This window comes from Thamnophis sirtalis, unplaced genomic scaffold, assembly GCF_051295495.1.
Source record: "Thamnophis sirtalis isolate CommonGarterSnake01/CBP01778 unplaced genomic scaffold, rThaSir2_p1.2 scaffold_3, whole genome shotgun sequence".
Taxonomy (NCBI): domain Eukaryota; kingdom Metazoa; phylum Chordata; class Lepidosauria; order Squamata; family Natricidae; genus Thamnophis; species Thamnophis sirtalis.
The window spans coordinates 168705618-168726640 of NW_028261383.1; the positions used below are offsets into that span (position 1 = coordinate 168705618).

Consider the following 21023-nt stretch of genomic DNA (forward strand, 5'->3'; position numbering starts at 1 on the left):
ACCATGAAGGGCTTTAAAAGTAACGACTAGCACCTTGAAGCACGTCCGGAGACCAATGGGGAGCCAGTGCAGCTCGCGGAGGATAGGTGTAACATGGGTGTATCTAGGTACATACTATAGTCTTTCTATCACTGCATCTCCACTGCATTCTGGCTAAAACCTCCCTTATTAAATAGCATCAGAATGTAATGCACTCAGTATAGGAGCCACACACAAGCCCCGTGCTTACCTTTGCCTTCTTGGATAGGTGGCACCTGCTCAGGAACAGGTGATAAGCAGCGGATCCAAGAATCTTGAAGCTGGGCCTGGCTTTTTTGAGTCCCGAAAGCACAGTGGTAATACTCTCCTTCACCCAGTGCAGGGAGATTGGGGACCATCAAGGAGATCTGAGTAGGACAGGAAACACATATATTTTCTTGGAATACAAGGCCATTGAGGTCTTTGGTTTAAATGTGATTTAACCCTTCAACATTACAACTTTGGAAGACAAAGCATTTTATAAATTTGAGCGAGATATTGTAATTCATGCATTATCCCTCTTAAGAATAACACCTTGGGGCATATGGGAGAAAACAGCCTTTTTTTCCATTAATCCAAGCAATGCAAAGAGTTTCATTTCACATGTGCAAATATTTATAGGACGATGGATAGATCAGTTGCTAAATCATAATAAATCCGCTTCTCAAGTTTCCTGCTGTTTCACGCACCTCTGTCTGTGTTTCTCGACTCTGATTGGCTGGTAGAATTTGTTCCACTCTCAAGCACTGGCTCTCATCTCCATAACTCCAGAGCCAGTGATTGGCCAGCTCATGGCGTTCACATTCCAATTTCCGGGTACACCTGCCAATCATATTAGAGATGAAGAGAAAGAAGCTGGGTTTATACAACATGCTAGGCTAAAATAAGACTGGCTATTTATTCTGTGCATTCTGTAAACCCAGCCAGCGTAGTTGATTTATGATTCCAGTGTGTTGAGTGCATTCAGGCAATTGGATTGAATTTAACAGACCATGGTTCAGTTAGCAATGGAACATGGCATTGTACAACTCTGTCAGACTCCCATCTCTCTTCCTTTAAAACAACCCCACTTCATATTATACGCTCTCTTGTCAGCTGTGACCAGGGGAGCTTTTGCCCAGGTTCGCCTGGTGCACCAGTTGTGGCCCTACCTGGACCGGGAGGCACTCCAAATGGTCACTCAGGCCCTCGTCACCTCAAGACTCGACTACTGTAACGCGCTCTACATTGGGCTGCCCCTGAAAAGTGTTCGGAGACTACAATTGGTCCAGAATGCAGCCGCACGAGCGATACTGGGTGTACCGAGATACACCCATGTTACGCCTATCCTCCGCGAGCTGCACTGGCTCCCTATTGGTCTCCGAACGCGCTTCAAGGTGCTGGTTATCACCTTTAAAGCCCTACATGGCCTAGGACCTGGATATCTACGAGACCGCCTCCTGCCACATACCTCCCAGTGTCAGATAAGATCTCACAGGGTGGGCCTTCTCCGGGTGCCGTCGACTAGACAATGTCGTCTGGCGGCTCCTCGGGAGAGAGCCTTCTCTGTAGCTGCCCCGGCCCTATGGAACGATCTACCCCCCGAGATCTGGACCCTCCCCACTCTCTCGGCCTTCCGAAAGTCTACTAAGACCTGGCTTTTCCGGCAGGCCTGGGGCTGTTGACCCTTGATTGAGTTCCAGCCCCACTAAGGTTGAGTGCATGTTGTGTTCTTTTAACTTGCTCTGTCTTTGTATTCTAAATTTTTTAGTATTTTTAAAACTGTTTTTATGTAAGCCGCCCGGAGTCCTTCGGGATTGGGTGGCATACAAATTCATTAAATCTTGAATCTTGAATCTCATCACAGGCCCACCTGCTCTGTAGGACACACCAGCCACAAAAGGGGTCTTCCGCATGCAGGCACGAGGTACAGTCTTCGAAATTAGGGCATTCTGAGACTGGGATCTTGGACACCTGAGTTAGAGTGAACAATATATTATTACAGATTGTATTTATGTGGATAGAGAAAGTTATTCAGATTGTACTTTTACCTCAAACACAAGCAGGAGAATCTACCTGATTTGCCTCAAGTTTTCTACCAGACAGAGGTGGGTTCCTACCAGTTTGCACCTATTCGGTAGAACCGGTTCGTCAAATCTACCGAACCGGTTAGAAGAGGTTCCACCAGAAAGCAGGCCACACCTACAGAAGAGGTTCCAAAAATTTTGGAAACCCACCACTGACACACACACAGACAGACAGACAGACAGACAGACTCACACAGAGAGAGAAAGAGAAAGAGAAAGAAAGGAAGGAAGAAAGAAATAAAAAAAGAAAAAAAGAAAGAAAAAAAGAAAGAAAAAAAGAAAGAAAAAGTGAGAGAGAGATGAAAGAAAAAAAGGAAAAAGGGACAGAGAGACAAAAGGAAGGAGAGAGAGAGAGAGAGAGAGAACACATGGCCGGCAAGCCACTCCCACCAGGTCACATGGCCAACAAGCCACTCCCACAAAGGAGGCCACACCCACAGAGTAGGTTCAAAAAAAATTTGAAACCCACCACTGCTACCAGACTATATAAATGGCAAATCTCTTCTAAATACAAGGCTTGCCGGTTTATTTTGGCAGAATTTCAAGAGTTATAAAGGCAGACGAAAGATTTAACAAAGAAATGGGCTAAGGGTAAGGGATAAAAGGAGCGGCTTCTAATTTGGTTGGGACCGATCTGGATAAAAGTTTCTGGTATAGTTGCCGGTGTTAAGCTGGAGTGTAAATCAAAAAGAAAAAAAAAAGAATTCTGGAGACATGTTGGTTGCCAAAGGCAGGGATCAACCCTATAATACAATAATCTAACAAAGGGAAATAATTTACCTCTGAGCTAATGGAAAATATACACACAGCAACCTATGCTGTATTTTTCACATATTTTTTTTAATATATTTTTTAAAAAAATACTCCCAGGCAGAAGAAGAAAACAACAAGCCCAGATATAATTCAGAATTTCCTGCCTGACAAACAGATGGGAAACAGTAACAAGCTGATGGATCACCTGTGAAGCTGTCATCACATATAGGTAGGCCCCGCTGCTGTTCAGTAGCAGATCTGAGTTGACAGGAGAATTCTGACCAGTGGGCATCGTGCTGTAGACCTGTGCCACCGAGCCATTCAGGTAAACCTAAATAAAATAATAGAAGCATCACTGCCTGTTCTCAAGGTCCTGAGCACAGCAGTCTCTAATGTGAAGCCATCAAGATGCGCATGGGTTTCAGTTCCCCAAAACCCCAACTAATAATTCCTAGTACAGGTAGGTGTGGATGCCTCCCACCCTTTGCACCACTTGGGAGAACTGGTTTTTAACTTTCTGAGCAGTTTGGTGAACTGGTTGTTGGAAGAAACCATTAGGGCAGAGAACCGGTTGTTATATTATTTGAAAACCATATAATAAATTATTTGAAGGAGGGAAGGAAGGAGAGAAGGAGAGAAGAAAGGAGGGAAGGAAGGAGGGAATGTAGGAGAGAAGGAAGGGGAGAAGGAAGGAGGAAAGGAAGGGGGAAAGGAAGGAGAGAAGGAGAGAAGAAAGGAGGGAAGGAAGGAAGAAGGAGGGAAGGAAGGAGGGAAGGAAGGAGAGAAGGAAGGAGGGAAGGAAGGAGGGAATGTAGGAGAGAAGGAAGGGGGGAAGGAAGGAGGAAAGGAAGGGGGAAAGGAAGGAGAGAAGGAGAGAAGAAAGGAGGGAAGGAAGAAGGAGGGAAGGAAGGAGGGAAGGAAGGAGAGAAGAAAGGAGGGAAGGAAGGAGGGAATGTAGGAGAGAAGGAAGGGGGGAAGGAAGGAGGAAAGAAGGGGGAAAGGAAGGAGAGAAGGAGAGAAGAAAGGAGGGAAGGAAGGAAGAAGGAGGGAAGGAAGGAGGGAAGGAGAGAAGAAGGGAAGGAAGGAGAGAAGAAACGAGGGAAGGAAAGAGGGAGGGAGGGAAGAAGAAGTAGGACCGTTGTAAGATAAGATGGATCTATGGGATGGTAAGAAAGCAATCTTCAAGTATATTGTCAACTGTAGGGAAAAAATTGTTATAAATACATATTATTAATAACAGTTATGTGATCATATAATTGTGAATGTATATATGAAATTGATAAAAAAATTATTTGAAAATCTCTCTCTCTCTCTCTCTCTCTCTCTCTCTCTCTCTCTCTCTCTCTCTCCTCTTCTCTTCTATCTCTTTCTTTCTCCCCTCTTCTGGCAACTGCTTGAACAAGTTCCTTCAGGTTTTTTTTGGCAAGATTTCAGAAGTGGGTTTACCTTTGCCTGCTTCCTAGCGCTGAGAAAGAGAGGACTGGCCCAAGGTCACGCAGCTGACTTTGTGCCTAAATCAGGACTAGAGGTTCTGTAAATAGGTATTATGGTGGGCTAGCAGGACAGACTTGTTTTCAAGGGACATATAACTGCACATTAGTCTGCCCTTCTTTTCAGTAGCTATTTTAAATTCCATTTAAAACTAAAAGAGTTTTCCAGGTGTGATTTGAAGGTGTGCTAGCCACAGTTGTGATGTTCCGTGATTCCCTGGAACCGCTTTTCTCGAATGGTCGCTCTCAGTGTCGTGTACAAATGATGGGAGTGGGATGGTTCTGGCACAACTGGAAAGAGGCACTCTGAGAAAGACAGTTCTGAAAAATGGACTAATGGCCTTTAAAATGAGTTGTTGGGCAGGTTACAGTGAGCAGGGTTGATGATTTACATTTATGATGTACGCCACCCTAAACTGAGTGGTGAGTGGGAAAACTCCGTAAAACAAATATAAACCATATGTGCTAAAGCATCCTGAAACTGCTTGGAAAAAATAATTATGAAATGCATAGATGTACACAGGTGCTTCTTTTACCTGAACTGCCTAAAAACCAAAACTATCCCTTCCAGCTGAAAGATATCAAGGAGAGAAATTCGTGGCACGACAAAACCACGGTCCACTAAAGCGCGCCCGATTAAACCGCGTCGCTGACGTCATCAGCAGCGCGACAACAGCGACCGCGGAGAAAAAAGGGCGCTTTAAAAAGCGCTTTGAAAGCAAGCCGATTCAAGTTAAGGTAAGGGTTAGGTTTAGGGTTAGGGTTAGGGTTAGGTTAAGTGTTATGGTTAGGTTTAGGGTTAGGTTAAGGGTTAGGGTTAGGGTTAGGGTTAGGTTAAGGGTTAGGGTTAGGTTTAGCGTTAGGTTAAGGGTTAGGTTTAGGGTTAGGTTTAGGGGGGTTAGGTTTGGGTTTAGGGGTTATTTTTAGCTTTAGCACTCACAGCGTGCTTTTTTCGTTGCGCTGTGTTGACGTCAGGTATGCGGTTTCATCATGCGCGCTTTAGTCGAATGCGGTTTTGTGGTGGAACCGAGAAATTAAGGCTAAAGATCTAAATGAAGACACTCTCCCCATGGTAGCAAAACTAAATAATGACGTTTGCTGTCCCTGAATAACACCCCCAACAAGTGACGCCTGGAGCAGACACCGCACCTCAAATTTGCAGTAGGACCAGCCATTCTGGTGGTGTCTGAAAAACGGATGAATTGATGTACTGAAGCGAACAACAGAAGCTCCATTTCTCCGCCCCAAGACATGCAACCTTTTCCTGTTTCTTGTTTGTTTAGTTAGTTGTAAGGAGAAATATATGGTTGACACCCAAGCTCCAGTTTTTAGGTTATAAACTAGCTTTGCAGAATAGAGGTTTTAAAATGGTATTGGACCTGGGTACTTGAGAGACTGCCTGCTGACAATTACCTCCAATTACCTCCAATAGACCCATTAGATCCCACAGATTAGGCCTCCTCCGAATTCCATCTACTGGCCAATGCCGCTTGGCTACTACCCGGAGGAGGGCCTTCTCTGTGGCTGCTCCGGCCCTCTGGAACGAGCTCCCCATGGAGATTCGGACTATCACCACCCTTCAGGCTTTCGGCAAAGCCCTTAAAACCTGGCTGTTCCGACAGGCCTGGGGCTGATGAGTTCCCCGCCCCGGCTCGAATTGTGTGGTTGTTGATTGTTTTTTTTTTAATTGTTGTAGTTGTTTGTCCATTGTCTTTCCTTCTGTTTGTATTCCCCCCCCCTTACTTTGGTTTGTGAGCTGCCCTGAGTCCCTCTGGGAATAGGGCGGCATAGAAGTGCAATCAAATCAAATCAAATAAAAAAAGACAGACATTTGGCAGCATAATCAAAGCCCCCCATTCCCTGTGTGCATTTGATGTCATGCACACATGCAAAAGAGAAAGGGCTTTGTTTGCACGGCTGTGCCCCACCCAATCAGTATTCTTTTACACGGTTCACTGACAAAAGGGCGACCGATAAAAGCGCGCCCGACTAAACCGCGGTGACAAAACTGTGAGTTCTAAACCGCGCCCACAAATAAGCGATGAAGCGCGCCGACAACAGCACGCCGACAGAAGCGCACTGTAAACCTAACCCTAAACCTAACCCTAAACCTAACCCTAAACCTAACCCTAATCCTAACCCTAAAATTAACCCTGAACCTAACCCTTACCTTAACTTAAATTGCGCTTCTGTCGGCGCGCTGTTGTCGGCGCGTTGATGACATCGTGGTTTTGCCGCCGCAGTTTCGTCGGCGCGCTTTAGTCGAGCGCGCATTTGTCGGGTCACGCTTTTACACTACTGCATCTCATAACAGCTCATATTAACACAAACAGGGCAATTTGAAGTGTTTTCACTTTACTGTACGCTTTAGTGGAACAAAGTTTTGTACTTGCAAGGCATTTCCCTGAAAGAGCTCAGCTCTCAAAGGAATATAAAATGAAAATTAAGACACCTTCATAGAAATTAAAGAAAGAAAACAAGTGAGGCCGTTTCAGTCTAGGGTCCTGTCCATTCATATACTTCAAGGCATCTCTTGGCATATTTCCAAAAGTGCTATCGTCCTGTCCATCAAATCTCACTAGCAAACCACCGATCAAATTTTAGTGACAAACCACTTGGAAATAAAGAGTCTTAAACATCAGAAAGGCTAGGGTTAGGGAAAATAGAAGTTGATAAATCCTGACGTTGTACAATTTTCAATAATTTCTGTTGGTTCGTAGATCAGTTTGATCAGAATTTTTACTCAAAACACAAATGATCAGGGACAGTGTATTGTATTGTGGACATGGGATGCGAAGGCACCGTGCTCTTGGGAAATCCATAAAAATATTGGGAAAAGTTGAAGGGGAAAAACAGAGGACGATGACCAGCAGCTGCTGAATGGGTTCAGTTATGACAACGAGTGCACCATTGAGAGGCAGAGGGTCTGGAGACAATCCGTCTATATGGGTTGCTAAAAGTATTGCTCCACTAGATATATTGGCTAGGTTTATGGATGTTCTTCCAAATATTTGTATTGTTTACTTTGGATCTAGACTGCACAGTCATCTGAAGCTATAAAACCACTAGCCTGATCAATCAACCAGATTTTGACACCTTTGACTGACGGTAGTGAAGCCTTCTAACTGTGATCCTTTTAACTGCTGTTGATTCTGAGTTTGTAAGTAAGATAAATGCTACATTACAGATTTATTGCATTTCAATTTTTTTACCCATACAGCAGGGGTGGGTTTCTCGCCCCGTTCCAACCGGTTCGGTTGGAACGGGGCCAGCGGCGTCCTCGTGCACATGCGCAGCGCACGCATGCATACTAGCGTCTGTGCGATGCTCCAGCTGCTCCTGGAGGATCGCGCAGGCGCTGTATGCATCCTGTGCATGCGTGGAAATGCAGAACTCGTCAAAACCGGGTAAGGAGCACGGGCAGGTGCGCCCTTCGCCGTTCCCGGAAGTTACTTACTTCCGGGTTCGCAGACCAACCAGTTCGCGGGGACTGCCACGAACCGGTTGAAACCCACCCCTGCCATACAGACTAGTTTCACATCATATGTTTGCTTGGTCTGCATTTTCGTTGATTGTATGAATCCAGCCATTGTGATTTGTGAATGATAGCTTATGGTTTAGACTGAGATATGAAAACAGTCTTTGTAGCTTGTTCAGCAAAGCATGGTGTGGTGTAAGAATTCCATTCCATGTTTTTGGGATCACTGTTCTACAGTATAATTTGTCACGATATTCTTCTTTTTCTGGCTGTGGATTCACAGTTTCTATGCTTTATCCAGCTCGTAAAGGGTGCTAGGTGTAATTTATCCTAGCTCATTTCATATACTTTCTACTTCCATGCCTAGTATTGTCCAAACAGGTCTTAAAATGGGGTAGACCTCCATCTCTAACCAACGCTTATGGGATTTGGTGACCGGTTCACTGACAAATGTGCGCCCGACAAATGCATGCCGACAAAATCGCGGCGACAAAATCGAGACGTCAAAAGCGCGCCCACCAAAGCGTGTCAACAAATGCGCGCCGACAAAAACGTGCCATCAGCAAACAACATAGTGGGACGCGAAAACAACGTTAGCAACCCTAACCCTAACCCTTACCCTAAACCTAACCCTAACCCTAACCCTAACTCTAACCTAAAAACCCTAATCACGCTTTTGTGGGCGCGGTTTTGTGGGCGCGCTTTAGTGGGCGCACTTTCTACGTCACGGTTTTGTCGCCACGCATTTGTCGGGCGCGCATTTGTCGGGTCATGTTGGTGACCAACATGCCTTTAAGGTGCCTGCCACAAAAAGTTACCCTTGATTGTTAGCTTCCAAACCTATGAAATATGACAATATTTTCTCTTTACTTGCAAAGCCCTGTTAAAATATATGAGAGAAAAGTACTGGGCACTTAAATATTACAGTGAAGCCATCTTTTAATGAGCTAATTGGGCAGAGGTATATGTCTGTTATTCCCAAATGTCCGTTAAATGTGAAAGCATGTTATTCTGGTGATTTATCTAATCTATATCATGATGTCATTCTGCAAATAATGTAAGTTCTGCCATATCCTGAATTTACATAATTGATGTAAATGATATAACAGGCATCAATTGCAAATCATCACAGAAATTGTATACATTTTTCATGAAGGTCGTAAAATGAAGATCATTTAACTTGCCTTCTCTAAACTACTCCAGATGCAATAGATTTATCCATTATTTGAAGAGGGAGCCTGGATGGATATTTGGTCGATTGTAAAACCCAGCCTTTTCTAAATGAGGGTGTGGGGAGGTCTGTTAAATCAAGGTTTTGCTTTATTCTGAAATGCAGCGCTGGGAGATATTAATCTGAGGGATTTTTTTTTCCCAAGCAAAAAACTGCAAGGGTAGCCACTGGCGATCTTTCCTACACAGTTTTCTATCGACAGCAATCTCAGCCATAAATTTACAAAAGTGCTTTATGAGCAGGCAGGAAGGCGGCGGCGGCAATGAGGAACACATCAATGCAAGGTAGGCCTTTGTGTGGGAAAGCCTGGCCAGATAAGAGCTGTGTGCATAGACTGGTGTGTTTGTGGAGCAAGGCATGTTTATGCCTCAAGCACTCTCTCATTCTGTAATGTTACTGGGTTTGCAAGGAATGCTCTCTTAAGTAATTGGAGAGAGGGAGAGGGAGAGAGAGAGAGGGAGAGAGGGAGAGAGAGAGGGAGAGAGGGAGGGAGAGAGAAAGAGAGAGAGAGAGAAAGAGAGAGAATGAGAATGAGAATGAATATGAGAATATGATGTAGTGGTTAAAGTGCAGACTAGGAGATGGTGAATTCTAATCCCACTAATCCCACTTTAGGCACGAAAGCCAGCTGGGTGACTTTGGGCCAATCACTCAAACTCAACCAACCCACTTCACAAGGTTGTTGTGGAGAAAACTGAAGGAGGAAGGAGCATTATGTGTGTTCAATCCCTTGAGTTACCTATCACAGTGTTTTTCAACCTTTTTTGTGCAAAGGCACACTTTTTTCATGAAAAAAATCACGAGGCACACCACCATTAGAAAATGTTAAAAAAATTTAACTCTGTGCCTATATTGACTATATATAAAGTGTTTTTCCCACGGCACACCTTACACTATGTCACGGCACACTAGTGTGCCGCGGCACAGTGGTTGAAAAACACTGACCTATAAAGTAATAAAGGCAGGATAAAAATCAAACTCAACCAACCAACTTCACAAGGTTGTTGTGGAGAAAACTGAAGGAGGAAGGAGCATTATGTGTGTTCAATCCCTTGAGTTACCTATAAAGTAATAAAGGCAGGATAAAAATCAAACTCAACCAACCCACTTCATAAGGTTGTTGTGGAGAAAACTGAAGGAGGAAGGAGCATTATGTGTATTCAATCCCTTGAGTTACCTATAAAGTAATAAAGGCAGGATAAAAATCTAATAAACAAACCTCATTCTCAAAAGTAACATAGGGGACATTAGGAATAACAGGTATACCTCTTCCAAATTAGTTCATTAAAACAAGGCTTCACTGTAATATTTAAGTGCCCCATAGTTTTTTTTTCTCATACATTTTAACAAGACTTTGCAAGTAAAGAGAAAACATTAATGGCTACCCATTAGTCTCCGAATCCGCTTCAAGGTGCTGGTCGCTACCTATAAAGCCCTACATGGCATCGGACCTGGCTACCTGAGAGACCGCCTCCTGCCGATTACCTCCCATAGACCGATCAGATCTCACAGGTTAGGTCTCCTCCGGATCCCATCCGCCAGCCAATGTCGGCTGGCGACCCCCCAGGGGAGAGCCTTCTCTGTTGCAGCTCCAGCCCTCTGGAATGATCTCCCTGTCGAGATCCGGACCCTTACGACCCTCCCGGCTTTCCGCAAAGCCACCAAGTCCTGGCTGCTCCAGCAGGCCGGGGGGCCTGTGAAACATCCAGCCCGCGGAAATTGTGAATGTTGTGGTTTTGTTTTTAAAGTGTTGTCTTTGTCTAGTCTTCCCCCTTCCCTTGTCTATTGTGAGCCGCCCGGAGTCCTTCGGGAGTGGGCAGCATACAAGACAAATAAATACAATACAATACAATACAATATTACGTTTGAGAGGCTTAGAAGCTAACAATCAATGTTAATATGATGTTAACTAATTCTTCAATTCTATATGCTCACTTTGAAGTGAGTCCTATTGAAAGTTCTACTAGATTAGATTCCGGGCTAACTATGGTAGTTTCACCCTAAGAGAGCCACCAGTTCACTTCCTATCTAAGTCATGAAGATCACTTTATGCTAAGAGGTGATTTACTGAACCAACCTGGGTGCATTTAATATGTTAAGCCCCAAACCATGATTTACAAAACCACAATTAGCTGAATTAAACATGCTTACCCAGAACGAACCCAAACACATTTATTTATAACACATAAGAAGCTTAGCCATCCTTTCTCAGCATAAATCTACTTCAAACTTTAAGGATAAAACAGGATAAAAATAAACTTCATATATATAACGCTCTAAGGATACGGTGGCTCAGTGACTAAGACGCTGAGCTTATCAATCACAAAGGTTGCCAGTTTGGCTGTTCGAAACCCTAGGGCTGAGTAACGCAGTGAGCTCCCATTACTTGTCCCAGCTTCTGCCAACCTAGCAGTTCAAAAGCACGTAAAAATGCAAATAGAAAAATAGGGGCCACCTTTGGTGGGAAGGTAACAGCGCTCCGTGCGCCTTCGACGTTTAGTCATGCTGGCCACATGACCACGGAGACGTCTTTGGACAGTGCTGGCTCTTCGGCTTTGAAACGATGAGCACCGCCCCCTAGAGTTGGGAATGACTAGCACATATATGTGAGGGGAAGCTTCACCTTTACCTATACAATGCTCTGGACAGGTAGGAGGAAGGGTGAAATATCTTGGGATTTAGCAACACCAAGATTGGATCTACGTATTTCTGGTTCAGCCTATAGCCAGAATTATGCATATTTATGCATTAAAATACACACTTAGGCATTTAGAAAAAACTTTCCCAGACTTAGTACCTAGAGCAAGCAATCCGGTTTTCACCTATATTTCAATATGCATTCATTATTTTGTAAAATCACAAATAGAGTGGTAAAACCAGCCTAGAGAGGTAATATTTTTCCACTTAAAATATTTATTCGCAAATAGGCACTTTGAAACAAATCAGTTTCAAACAGATACAGCCTTTCGTATGGTTGCAATAAAAAAAACCCAAAATTACAGGCAAAATTATTGGTAGGAGGGATGTCTTAAAATACGGTAAAGAAAGGAGGCAGAGATTAAGCGCTCAGAAAAAGACACATTTCTCCTCCGGAGGTACTAAGTATTTCTGGGGGAAAAAATGCATGTTGGGGGTAAGTTCCAAAGAAAAGAGGCACCAAGGGGGAAGAAGGAAGATGAGGAATGAGTAATTCAGTTATGTAGGGCAGAAAGGGTTTTAAACAGCAAACAAAGAATTGAGATAAGCAGTCAAACAATGGAAGGTTAAAAGAAAAAGGTAGCCAAGGGTAATTCCAGATGAGGCTTTTATTGTGCAATCCCTCCACCTCACTCAGATATGGCATTATCTTGCCACTTACAGGAGTCCCGTATTTTCTCACTACTTCTTTTCCTACCCCCCAAAAAGCTAAAATGAAAGGAAGGACAGAAAAGAATCAAACTGGCATTTGATTGGAGCGTGTCTCTCCCCGAAAGTCAAGCTGGAGAAGAGAGAACCACAGTATAGTATATAAAGCAGTGGTGTATTAACCATGGAGCAGGCTAAGCATGTGCTTAGGGCACCAGGCCCTAAGGGGGCACCACAAAGTTGAGAAAGAAAAAGAAAAAAACCAATGAAGGTATGTACAAAGGAGGTGGGGCACCAAAATTTGACAGGGCTTAGGACAACAGTGAGCCTTAATCCGCCACTGTATTCAGTGGTGGAATTCAAAAGTTTTTACTGTGGGCATAGCTTGCTAGGCATGGCTTGGTGGGCGTGGTAGGGGAAGGATACTGCAAAATCCCCATTCCCTCCGGATCAGCTGGGACTCGGGAGGCAGAGAATAGATGGGGGCAGGGCCAGTCAGAGGTGGTATTTACCGGTTCTCCGAACTACTCAAAATTTCCATTACCGGTTCTTCAGAACTGGTCAGAATCTGCTGAATACCACCTCTGCATATAAGAAAGATAGAACGTCAAGACTGTTGGTGGCGCAATACTGGAAGAAGGAAGATTTGCCTACTATTCAAGAATGGACATTAAAAGTAACAAACCTAGCAGAGATGGCTAAAATATCAGCATATCTCAAGGACCATTCAAATGAGAGATATAAACTGGAGTGGAGAAGATGGATTGAGTATACTCAAAATAAATATGGGACTAAGAAATTCCAGATAGCTTATGACTGAAGAAACAAGGAATGATATAATCTGTTTAGAGCTAGCCTAGCAAAGAGGAGTTGAAGCTCAAATGAAAGGGGATACTAACTTTTTTTAAAAGTTTATTTTAGAATGTTTTTGTTAAAGATTTATACCCTGTATTGGTTCTGGGAAGTCTGGGGGGGGGGAAAGGTTGGGGGGGTTGGGTGGGGAGGGTAGGGGGAGGGAGGTAAATATTTGTAAAAGTTTATTTTTTCAAAATTTTCAATAAAAAAAGAAAAAAAAAGAAAGATAGAACGTACACAAAAAAAGGAACACGTGGGAAACAAGAGAAAACTGAATTGAGACTATGAGAAACCAAGGCATAGCAATATAAATAGAAATAATAATCTATCAGCTTGGATAAAAATATCAGAACATCACCAAGAGACAAAATCAAGAGTCCAGGCGGGGAAAAAACTAAGTTGGGGAGGTCTGGAATAAACCAAGACCAGTATGTCCAGGATCAATATTCCGCAGGGTACATAAAAACTGCGTGGCAAGACAAAAGCACGAACGTCAAAAGCGCGCCGACAAAACCGCGGCGCTAAAACCACAATGTCAAAAGTGCGCCGACAACAGCGCGCTGACAGAAGCGCAATTTAAGTTAAGGTAAGGTTTAGGGTTAGGTTTAGGGTTAGGTTTAGGGTTAGGTTTAGGGTTATGTTACAGCACACTTCTGTCGGCGCACTGTTGTCGGCGTGCTTCAGCGCTCATTCGTCGGCGCGGTTTTGTCGGCGCGGTTTAGTCAGACGCGCTTTTGTCGTTCGCGCATTTGTGGTGGAACCAAAAACTGCTCTAACATGGGCTCTCAGAGTCATTTCAAAAGTTCTTTGTAAGTGATCAGTTAAGAGAGAGGCATGAGTACAACTCCCTGGCGGTTCAAGATTAACCTTTCAAATGGAACTCCAATGGCAAGAGAGTTCAGATACTGACACCTTCCACCTTGTAGTGATAGTCGAAGGTGGGTGGGAGAAAGGGAAGAGGGCCTCCGCTTCCCTGTTGCAAGACAGAACAGTAGAGGAGTTTTCCCTGAAGAGAGTAAGGAAGATAAACTTGACTTTGAAATATGCAGGAATCCTTAGGTAGGCAAAAAGGGCTGGAACATTTATGTCCAGAACAATCAGATAACATTTGAAAACAACTCAAGAGTCCAGTGGTGGGTTTCAATTTTTTTTAGAACCTCTTCTGTAGGTGTGGCCTGCTTTGTGGGAGTGGCTTGCTGACCATGTGACTGGGTGGGAGTGGCTTGCCAGCCATGTGACCGAGTGGGAGTGGTTTGGCAGTCATGTGACTGGGTGGACGTGGCCAACTTGTAAAATGTGGTGAAACTCACTTAACAATGCTCTTGCTTAGCAACCAAAATGTTGGCTCAGAAACTGATATTTGAAGCACGCAAGTCTTAAAGCTGTCAAGGTGCAAGATCCTTGCATCCCTAACGGTTTAGAAAAAAAACCTCCAGGGGTGTTCAAACTTGACAGCTTTAAGACTTGTGGATTTCAACTCCCAGAATTCCTCTTCCAGTCATGTTGGCTCAGGAACTCTGGCATTGAAGCAGGCAAGTCTTAAAGCTGTCAAGTTACAAGACCCTTGCATCCCTACCCCTTTAGGAAAAAAACCCCAGGGATGTTCAAACTTGACAGCTTTAAGACTTGTGGACTTCAACTCCCAGAATTCCTCCTCTTGCTCTTCATCGGGCGGGGGGGAGGGGGCTAGAACCAGTTCTAAATGGCACTATAGATTTGTGGAACCTCTTCTATAGAAGAGGTTAGAATTGGCAGGAACCCACCCAGAGGTGGGTTCCTACCAGTTCGCACCTATTCGGTAGAACCGGTTCATCAAATCTACCGAACCGGTTAGAAGAGGTTCCACCAGTGGACCCGGAAAGCAGGCCACACCTACAGAAGAGCTTCCAAAATTTTTTGAAACCCACCACTGGTCCTTGGATATGATTATTCTACACTATCACGCTCATATTTATAAAACTCAGTGCCTCTGTGAAAGGTAAGGATGATTACTGCATTTGTGGTACAATCAGAACATTGCGTGTGTTGAAGTTGTTTTAACGCAAACCAAAGATGCCTTTTAAAAAACAAGTTTACATCATATTCTTATGCATGCCAGTGCTGTGTGTGAGGTAATTTAAGGTGGTTCTGACAAGTGTCGTCGGCATCTTCATAACCCGTCACATAGGCGGCAAGCCACTCCCATCCAGTCACATGGGTGGCAAGCCACTCCCACAAAGGAGGCCACACCCACAGAATAGGTTCAACAATTTTTGAAACCCACCACTGAACCCACCCCTGACTCAGGCAGACATTACGTTTTCCCAATTCACTGAATAATAAGGAGGAAGGAGAGGTACAGGATCATGCACAATTCAATCCAGAGTTTCTATTATTACAGCCAATCTCAATCCTGGAGAGGTTGATAATGGTATTGTTGGATTATCACCTGGCTCAGGAGCAATGGTAGCTTTCCAAGATAGCTTTTTCTCACTTGCTACCTCCAATCTTCCAGTTTGCTATAGCTTTCCTTGGCACTAATGGTTATTTAGATTCTTGCAGGCTAAAGACAGTTCCCTCTTTGGATGAAGGCATGGGGCTAAGAGCATACAACAGAGGTGAGTTTGATGGGCTCAAGGTCTATCTCCCATTTTATATTTAGAGACTCTCCCCAACTCTATGTCATTGAGCTAAGACGTCTGGCAAAATTAGTCTCGCCCAGACAGGCAGCTGAAAAAGAGGAGGGAAAAAAATGTATAATTCTCACCACCAGTGGCACTATCTTGGTCCCCTGGGGCCTGCCATTATCTCTCAATCTAACCCACCTTGGGGGCAGCTCTGAGGGTCAAACAGGAGAAGAAAAACACTCTTGTTCAGATGCCTGGGGGAAAGGCCTTGGAGTATGTCACCTCACAAGCAAATCTGGGCTTTTCTGCAATCCACAACGTGAGAAGAGGCAGGCCCATGGGAGGAAGCCTGCCAGGTCTTGGTTGAAAAACAGATAGTAGATTGTGAATTGGCTGGAAGGATGAGATGTCTGGCAGCTCTCAGGTTGCTGGAACATCACCTTTCCATCCATCCATCCATCCATCCATCCATCCATCCATCCATCCATCCATCCATCCATAATTTAGTTCATTGCATTCCTGTCCAAGGAATGCTTCTTTTTGCTAATACCAAGGTTAGTGTTGAAAAGCAGTGTGCCTATGTTGTGGAGGCCTGGAGCAGGGGGCTTCCTTCTCTGTCAAAGACTAACTCTAGGGCTGGCACAACTATTTTTACTCCTAATGTCCCATTGCGCTTTCAAAAGCTAAGGTTCCGTAATAAAATGGGTAGATTCGAGAGCAAAATTACCTGTATTTCATTTGTATCTGGAGGTCTGCAAACTTGGCATCTTTAAGACTTGTGGACTTCAACTCCTCCTGAGGAATTCTGGGAGTTGAAATCAACAAGTCTTAAAGTTGCCAAGTTTGCAGATTTAAGGAGTTAAGTCTGTTTGTAGACCCCCGATTTAGATCAACTAACATTAAAGAACTACAATTGGAGGGTTTTCATTTTAGGATTGTACCCAAGCTTTGAGGGCCTAGGGGTGGGGGACGGGAAGGGGAGGGGAGGGTGGAGGAGGGGAAGGGGATGGGATGGGGACAACTCTGTGGCTTTAGTAAATGTGCATTGGTGTTAAATTGGCCAATTGCTGAAACACCTTTTTTCCCCCCAGGGGCTGCCAATCTTCCAGAGAAGCCTTTCAGTAAAGCAGCTTTGCAGTGGTTTGAATAACAAAAGAAGAGAAGTGCTTAAGAAGATTATTGGGAAAGAATGCACAGCCCCCTCACCCCTTTCCCAAGCCAATGAAACAGAGAAAGTGCAGAGCAAAACACTGATTTCCCAATAGGTCATTCCAATCAGAAATAACAAGATAAGCAGAGATACTAGGAAAAATCAACCCAATCAGAGGTAGGGGTAGTTCAAAAGAAGACCGAAAAAATGTTCAAGAAGTGATTCCCATAATGTTTGAGTGGCTAAATGGAGAATCCGCACTCTCTTTGGAAGAAGAATTAGAATCATATGAATTATTCTTAATATGAAAGAAGGCTGCCTTATGCCAGCTTCTTGAGAGCCTAAGCTATAGGAAATACTAAGGGTCCCCCAAACAGACGTACAACTAGAATACTAATAAAGGAGAATATTTGTAGCTCAGGGTTGAAATGAGGGGTCTTTGGTGCTCTCTGAGCTTGCTTGTTTTCTTGAGGCGTCTCATTACCCTAACTAGGTAAACTCATCAATACTACCTTAGTAAGGAGTGGGCTTGCTGTCAGTTTATATTCTGGTGTCTTGCCTGTCTGTGTGGGTGGGGGTGGGGGTCTTAAGAGATTCTTTGGTTGGGCTGTTTACTGATGGCTCTTCGGCAGTTTCTTGATTGGGGTATTGTTTACTTGATTGTTAGTCTAAAGTTAACCTTGGAGTTAATCTATGCTGACCTGAATGGTGATTACTGGTGAAGTGCTGGAGTCTTGGGATGGTTGACTGTCTCTTTTGCATAGTCTGTAGGTGTTGCTAATCTCTATGTGTCTGTTGATGGCTGATTTGTCAGAGTCCCAGCCTTCTAGAAATTCCCTGGCATCTTTGGATTTGGCCTGGTCTAGGATTGTCACATTTCCCCAGTTGAAACTATGGTTAAATCTGTCTACATGTTGTGAAATTAAAGAATTTTCGTCATGTCTTCGGACTGCCACTTGGTGTTCATGGATGCATTCTGCCAGTCTTCTGCCTGTTTGCCCTACATAGTGGTTGTTGCATTTCTTACATTGTAGAGGACTCCTGTTTTTTTCTTCTGGGGTTGCTGAGTCTTTTAGTTTGCTTAGGATGTTTTGAAAGGCTTGTAGTTGACTTGTGGGCTACACTGGTTCACCGACAAATGCGCGCTTGACAAAAGCACGCCGACAAAACCGCTGGGAAAAAACCGCAAGTTCGAAATCGCGCCGACGAATGAGCGCAGAAGCGCGCCGACAACAGCGTGCTGACAGAAGCGTGCTCTAAACCTAACCCTAACCCTAAACCTAACCCTAAACCTAACCCTAACGTTAACCCTAACCCTAACCCTAACCCTAACCCTAACCCTAACCCTTACCTTAACCGTAATCATGCTTCTGTCGGTGCTCTTTTGTCGACGCGTCTTTGTGGGTGTGCTCTCAACATCGCGGTTTTATCGCCGCGGTTTTGTTGGGCTCGCTGTTATCGGGCGCGCATTTGTTGGGTCACGGGCTACACTGATTCCATGTGGTCATAGTAGTCTATTTGTGATTTCTGAGATATTCTTGATGTATGGCAGTTTTAGGGCTGTTGTTGGTTGTGTGGTATTGGGTTGAGTGGTCCGGGACTTTTTGATAAAGTTGTGTGGGTATCCACTTCTAATAAGACTAGAGAAACTCCCACTTCAAGCCAGGAGCCACACCAGAAAAACAGCTCTGGGTAAGCAAAGGTTTGGCAAAGATCATTCTTAGAAAAACAAGGATTTGTCCCCGCTGTGCAAAATTATGAGGTATTCAACTTGAAAAAGGAAAAATAAGTGAGGCAGCAGGAAATACCTCTGGCACTCATTTGCCATCCCTCACAGAACAAATCATAGATCATATACATGAAGGACCTTCCTTTTCCTAGAGAAACAAATCCCTACATGGGAAGAGACATGGAAGCAAAGATCCAGGTCACTGTAAGGGGGAGGAAAAGGAATGGCTTTGAGGGATATCCATTTCCAGGGCTGCTTAGATAACATTTGCTAGTTTTAGCAAAATTCCTCCAGTTTGGGATTAATGATGTTTCCCTACATACAATCAAAAGTCGTTACTTTTAAAGCCCTACATGGCATCGGACCTGGTTACCTGAGAGACCGCCTCCTGCCAATTACCTCCCAAAGACCGATTCGATCGCACAGACTAGGCCTTCTCCGGATTCCATCTGCCAGCCAGTGTCGGCTGGCGACCCCCCCCCCGGGGGAGAGCCTTCTCTGTTGCAGCTCCGGCCCTCTGGAACGATCTCCCCGCTGAGATCCGGACCCTTACTACCCTCCCGGTCTTCCGTAAAGCTACCTGGCTGTTCCGGCAGGCCTGGGGCTGTTGAAGTATCCAGCCCTACTTCAATTATGAATGTTGGTGTAATTTTTAAACTGTTTTTATTGTCTTATTTATCCCCCCTCCCTTTTTTATTGTAAGCTGCCCGGAGTTCTCCGGGAGTGGGCGGCATACAAAACTATGTATGTATGTATGTATGTTTATTTCATTTGTATGCCGTCCTTTTCCCCCGAAGGGGGACTCAGGGCGGCTCACAACTCAAACCAGGGAAGGGGATACAGACAGACTAACAACAACACAAAACAATACATAATTTAAAACACGCAACAATCATACCATTCGAGATAGGGGCAACCGTTCTTTAGCCCCAGGCCTGTCGCAACAGCCAGGTTTTAAGGGCTTTGCGGAAGGCCTGGAGGGTGGTGAGGGTGCTCACTAATAAACTAAAACTAATAAACTAAACTAAAAGTTAGAATTAGTGGATATAAAATAAAATAAAAAGTTTAAAATAAAGAATCCTGAACTTAATCGTTTATTCTGAGCAAAAGAGAAGAACTGAAAATTATTATTAGGATTATCCTTTCAGAAATCAGCAGTGTCATTAATGAACGGGTAGATAAATACCTTTAGCTGTTGTTATTATAAAACACGACTTGCTGCCGTGTACACAATTTATACGCCCTAATCCCTAACTGCAAAGTTTCTCTAAAATTGCTGACAAAAGATTTTTTTTTTAATGAAAGGGAAAAGTATCACATACACGGGAGCAAATCAGATTCATCCATTTCTCTGGGGTTGCCTCCGTGCACTTCTTTGGTTTTTTTTTTATTAATTTTTTTTTTAAAATTTCAATTTGAAACAAGTACAACATCTTTCTTTACATGTTATAGAAAGTGTATCAGTCGGTCACAAATAAACTTTGGTACATCTCCTCCACAGTCAACAAACATAACTCATGTTAACTCAAGTATTTTAACTCAGATATTCATACATATCACCATCGTCATATATCCATTTTCATTTGACTGTAATTATTATTTTAAAATATTGATAATAATAATACTCTTAAACAATACATGCCCACACCAGTGGGAAAAGAAAAAATCAAAAAAAGGAAAAAAAAAAGACAAAAAGAACAAAAGACAAGGCAGGGAAGGAAAAAAAAACACAGGTATATATTATTTTAAAAAAAGTATATCATCTGGTTACAACATGTTTTGGTGCATCTCTTCCATTAATTCATATTAATTCAAATATCTTAACTCAAATGTTTACCATATTGACATCATTATACCTCCACTTCTAGTTAACTTACAGTTATTTAAACATCCTTCAACCTTAACTATGCCAAAGAGTTAATCAATAACCACATGCTGACATTTCATTTACTTGTTTGTAAAATCCTCTATTGTTATCTTCTTTGTTTTGACCCTCCCCAAACTTTTGGGAGCGTGGCTCCCAGCATGCTTTGCAGGTACAGCATAGTTGCACTCCGCCCAATAGATGGACGATGTTAATGATGGTACAAGAAGTACATCTACGTGCAAGTACTACAAATGTACTACCACCTTTCTAACACAGCAGCACAATAGTCTTAATTGCAACTCAATCATAAATTGCAGACCCAGTCTGAAGAGGAGAGACTGTCTGCCTTCAAATAAAGGGCTGGCACAGCACACACGAAACTTGCAATTTGAAATATTTTGAAACATACAATTAAAAGGAATCAGACCAAATCTT

The 21023-nt window shown here is 43.6% G+C and overlaps 1 protein-coding gene across 1 annotated transcript in view; it reads right to left on the minus strand.

The window, feature by feature from the left end:
- The window catches only part of PLXNB3 (plexin B3), a 93999-nt gene that overhangs the window by 55233 nt on the left and 17743 nt on the right, over positions 1-21023 (minus strand). Inside the window, exons 4-7 of the mRNA XM_087710859.1 lie at positions 3043-3168; positions 1871-1971; positions 708-840; positions 230-386 (exon numbers count right to left, since the gene is read on the minus strand). Of these exons, the coding sequence (XP_087566985.1) occupies positions 230-386; positions 708-840; positions 1871-1971; positions 3043-3168 (517 nt within the window). The remainder of the gene's footprint in view (positions 1-229; positions 387-707; positions 841-1870; positions 1972-3042; positions 3169-21023) is intronic.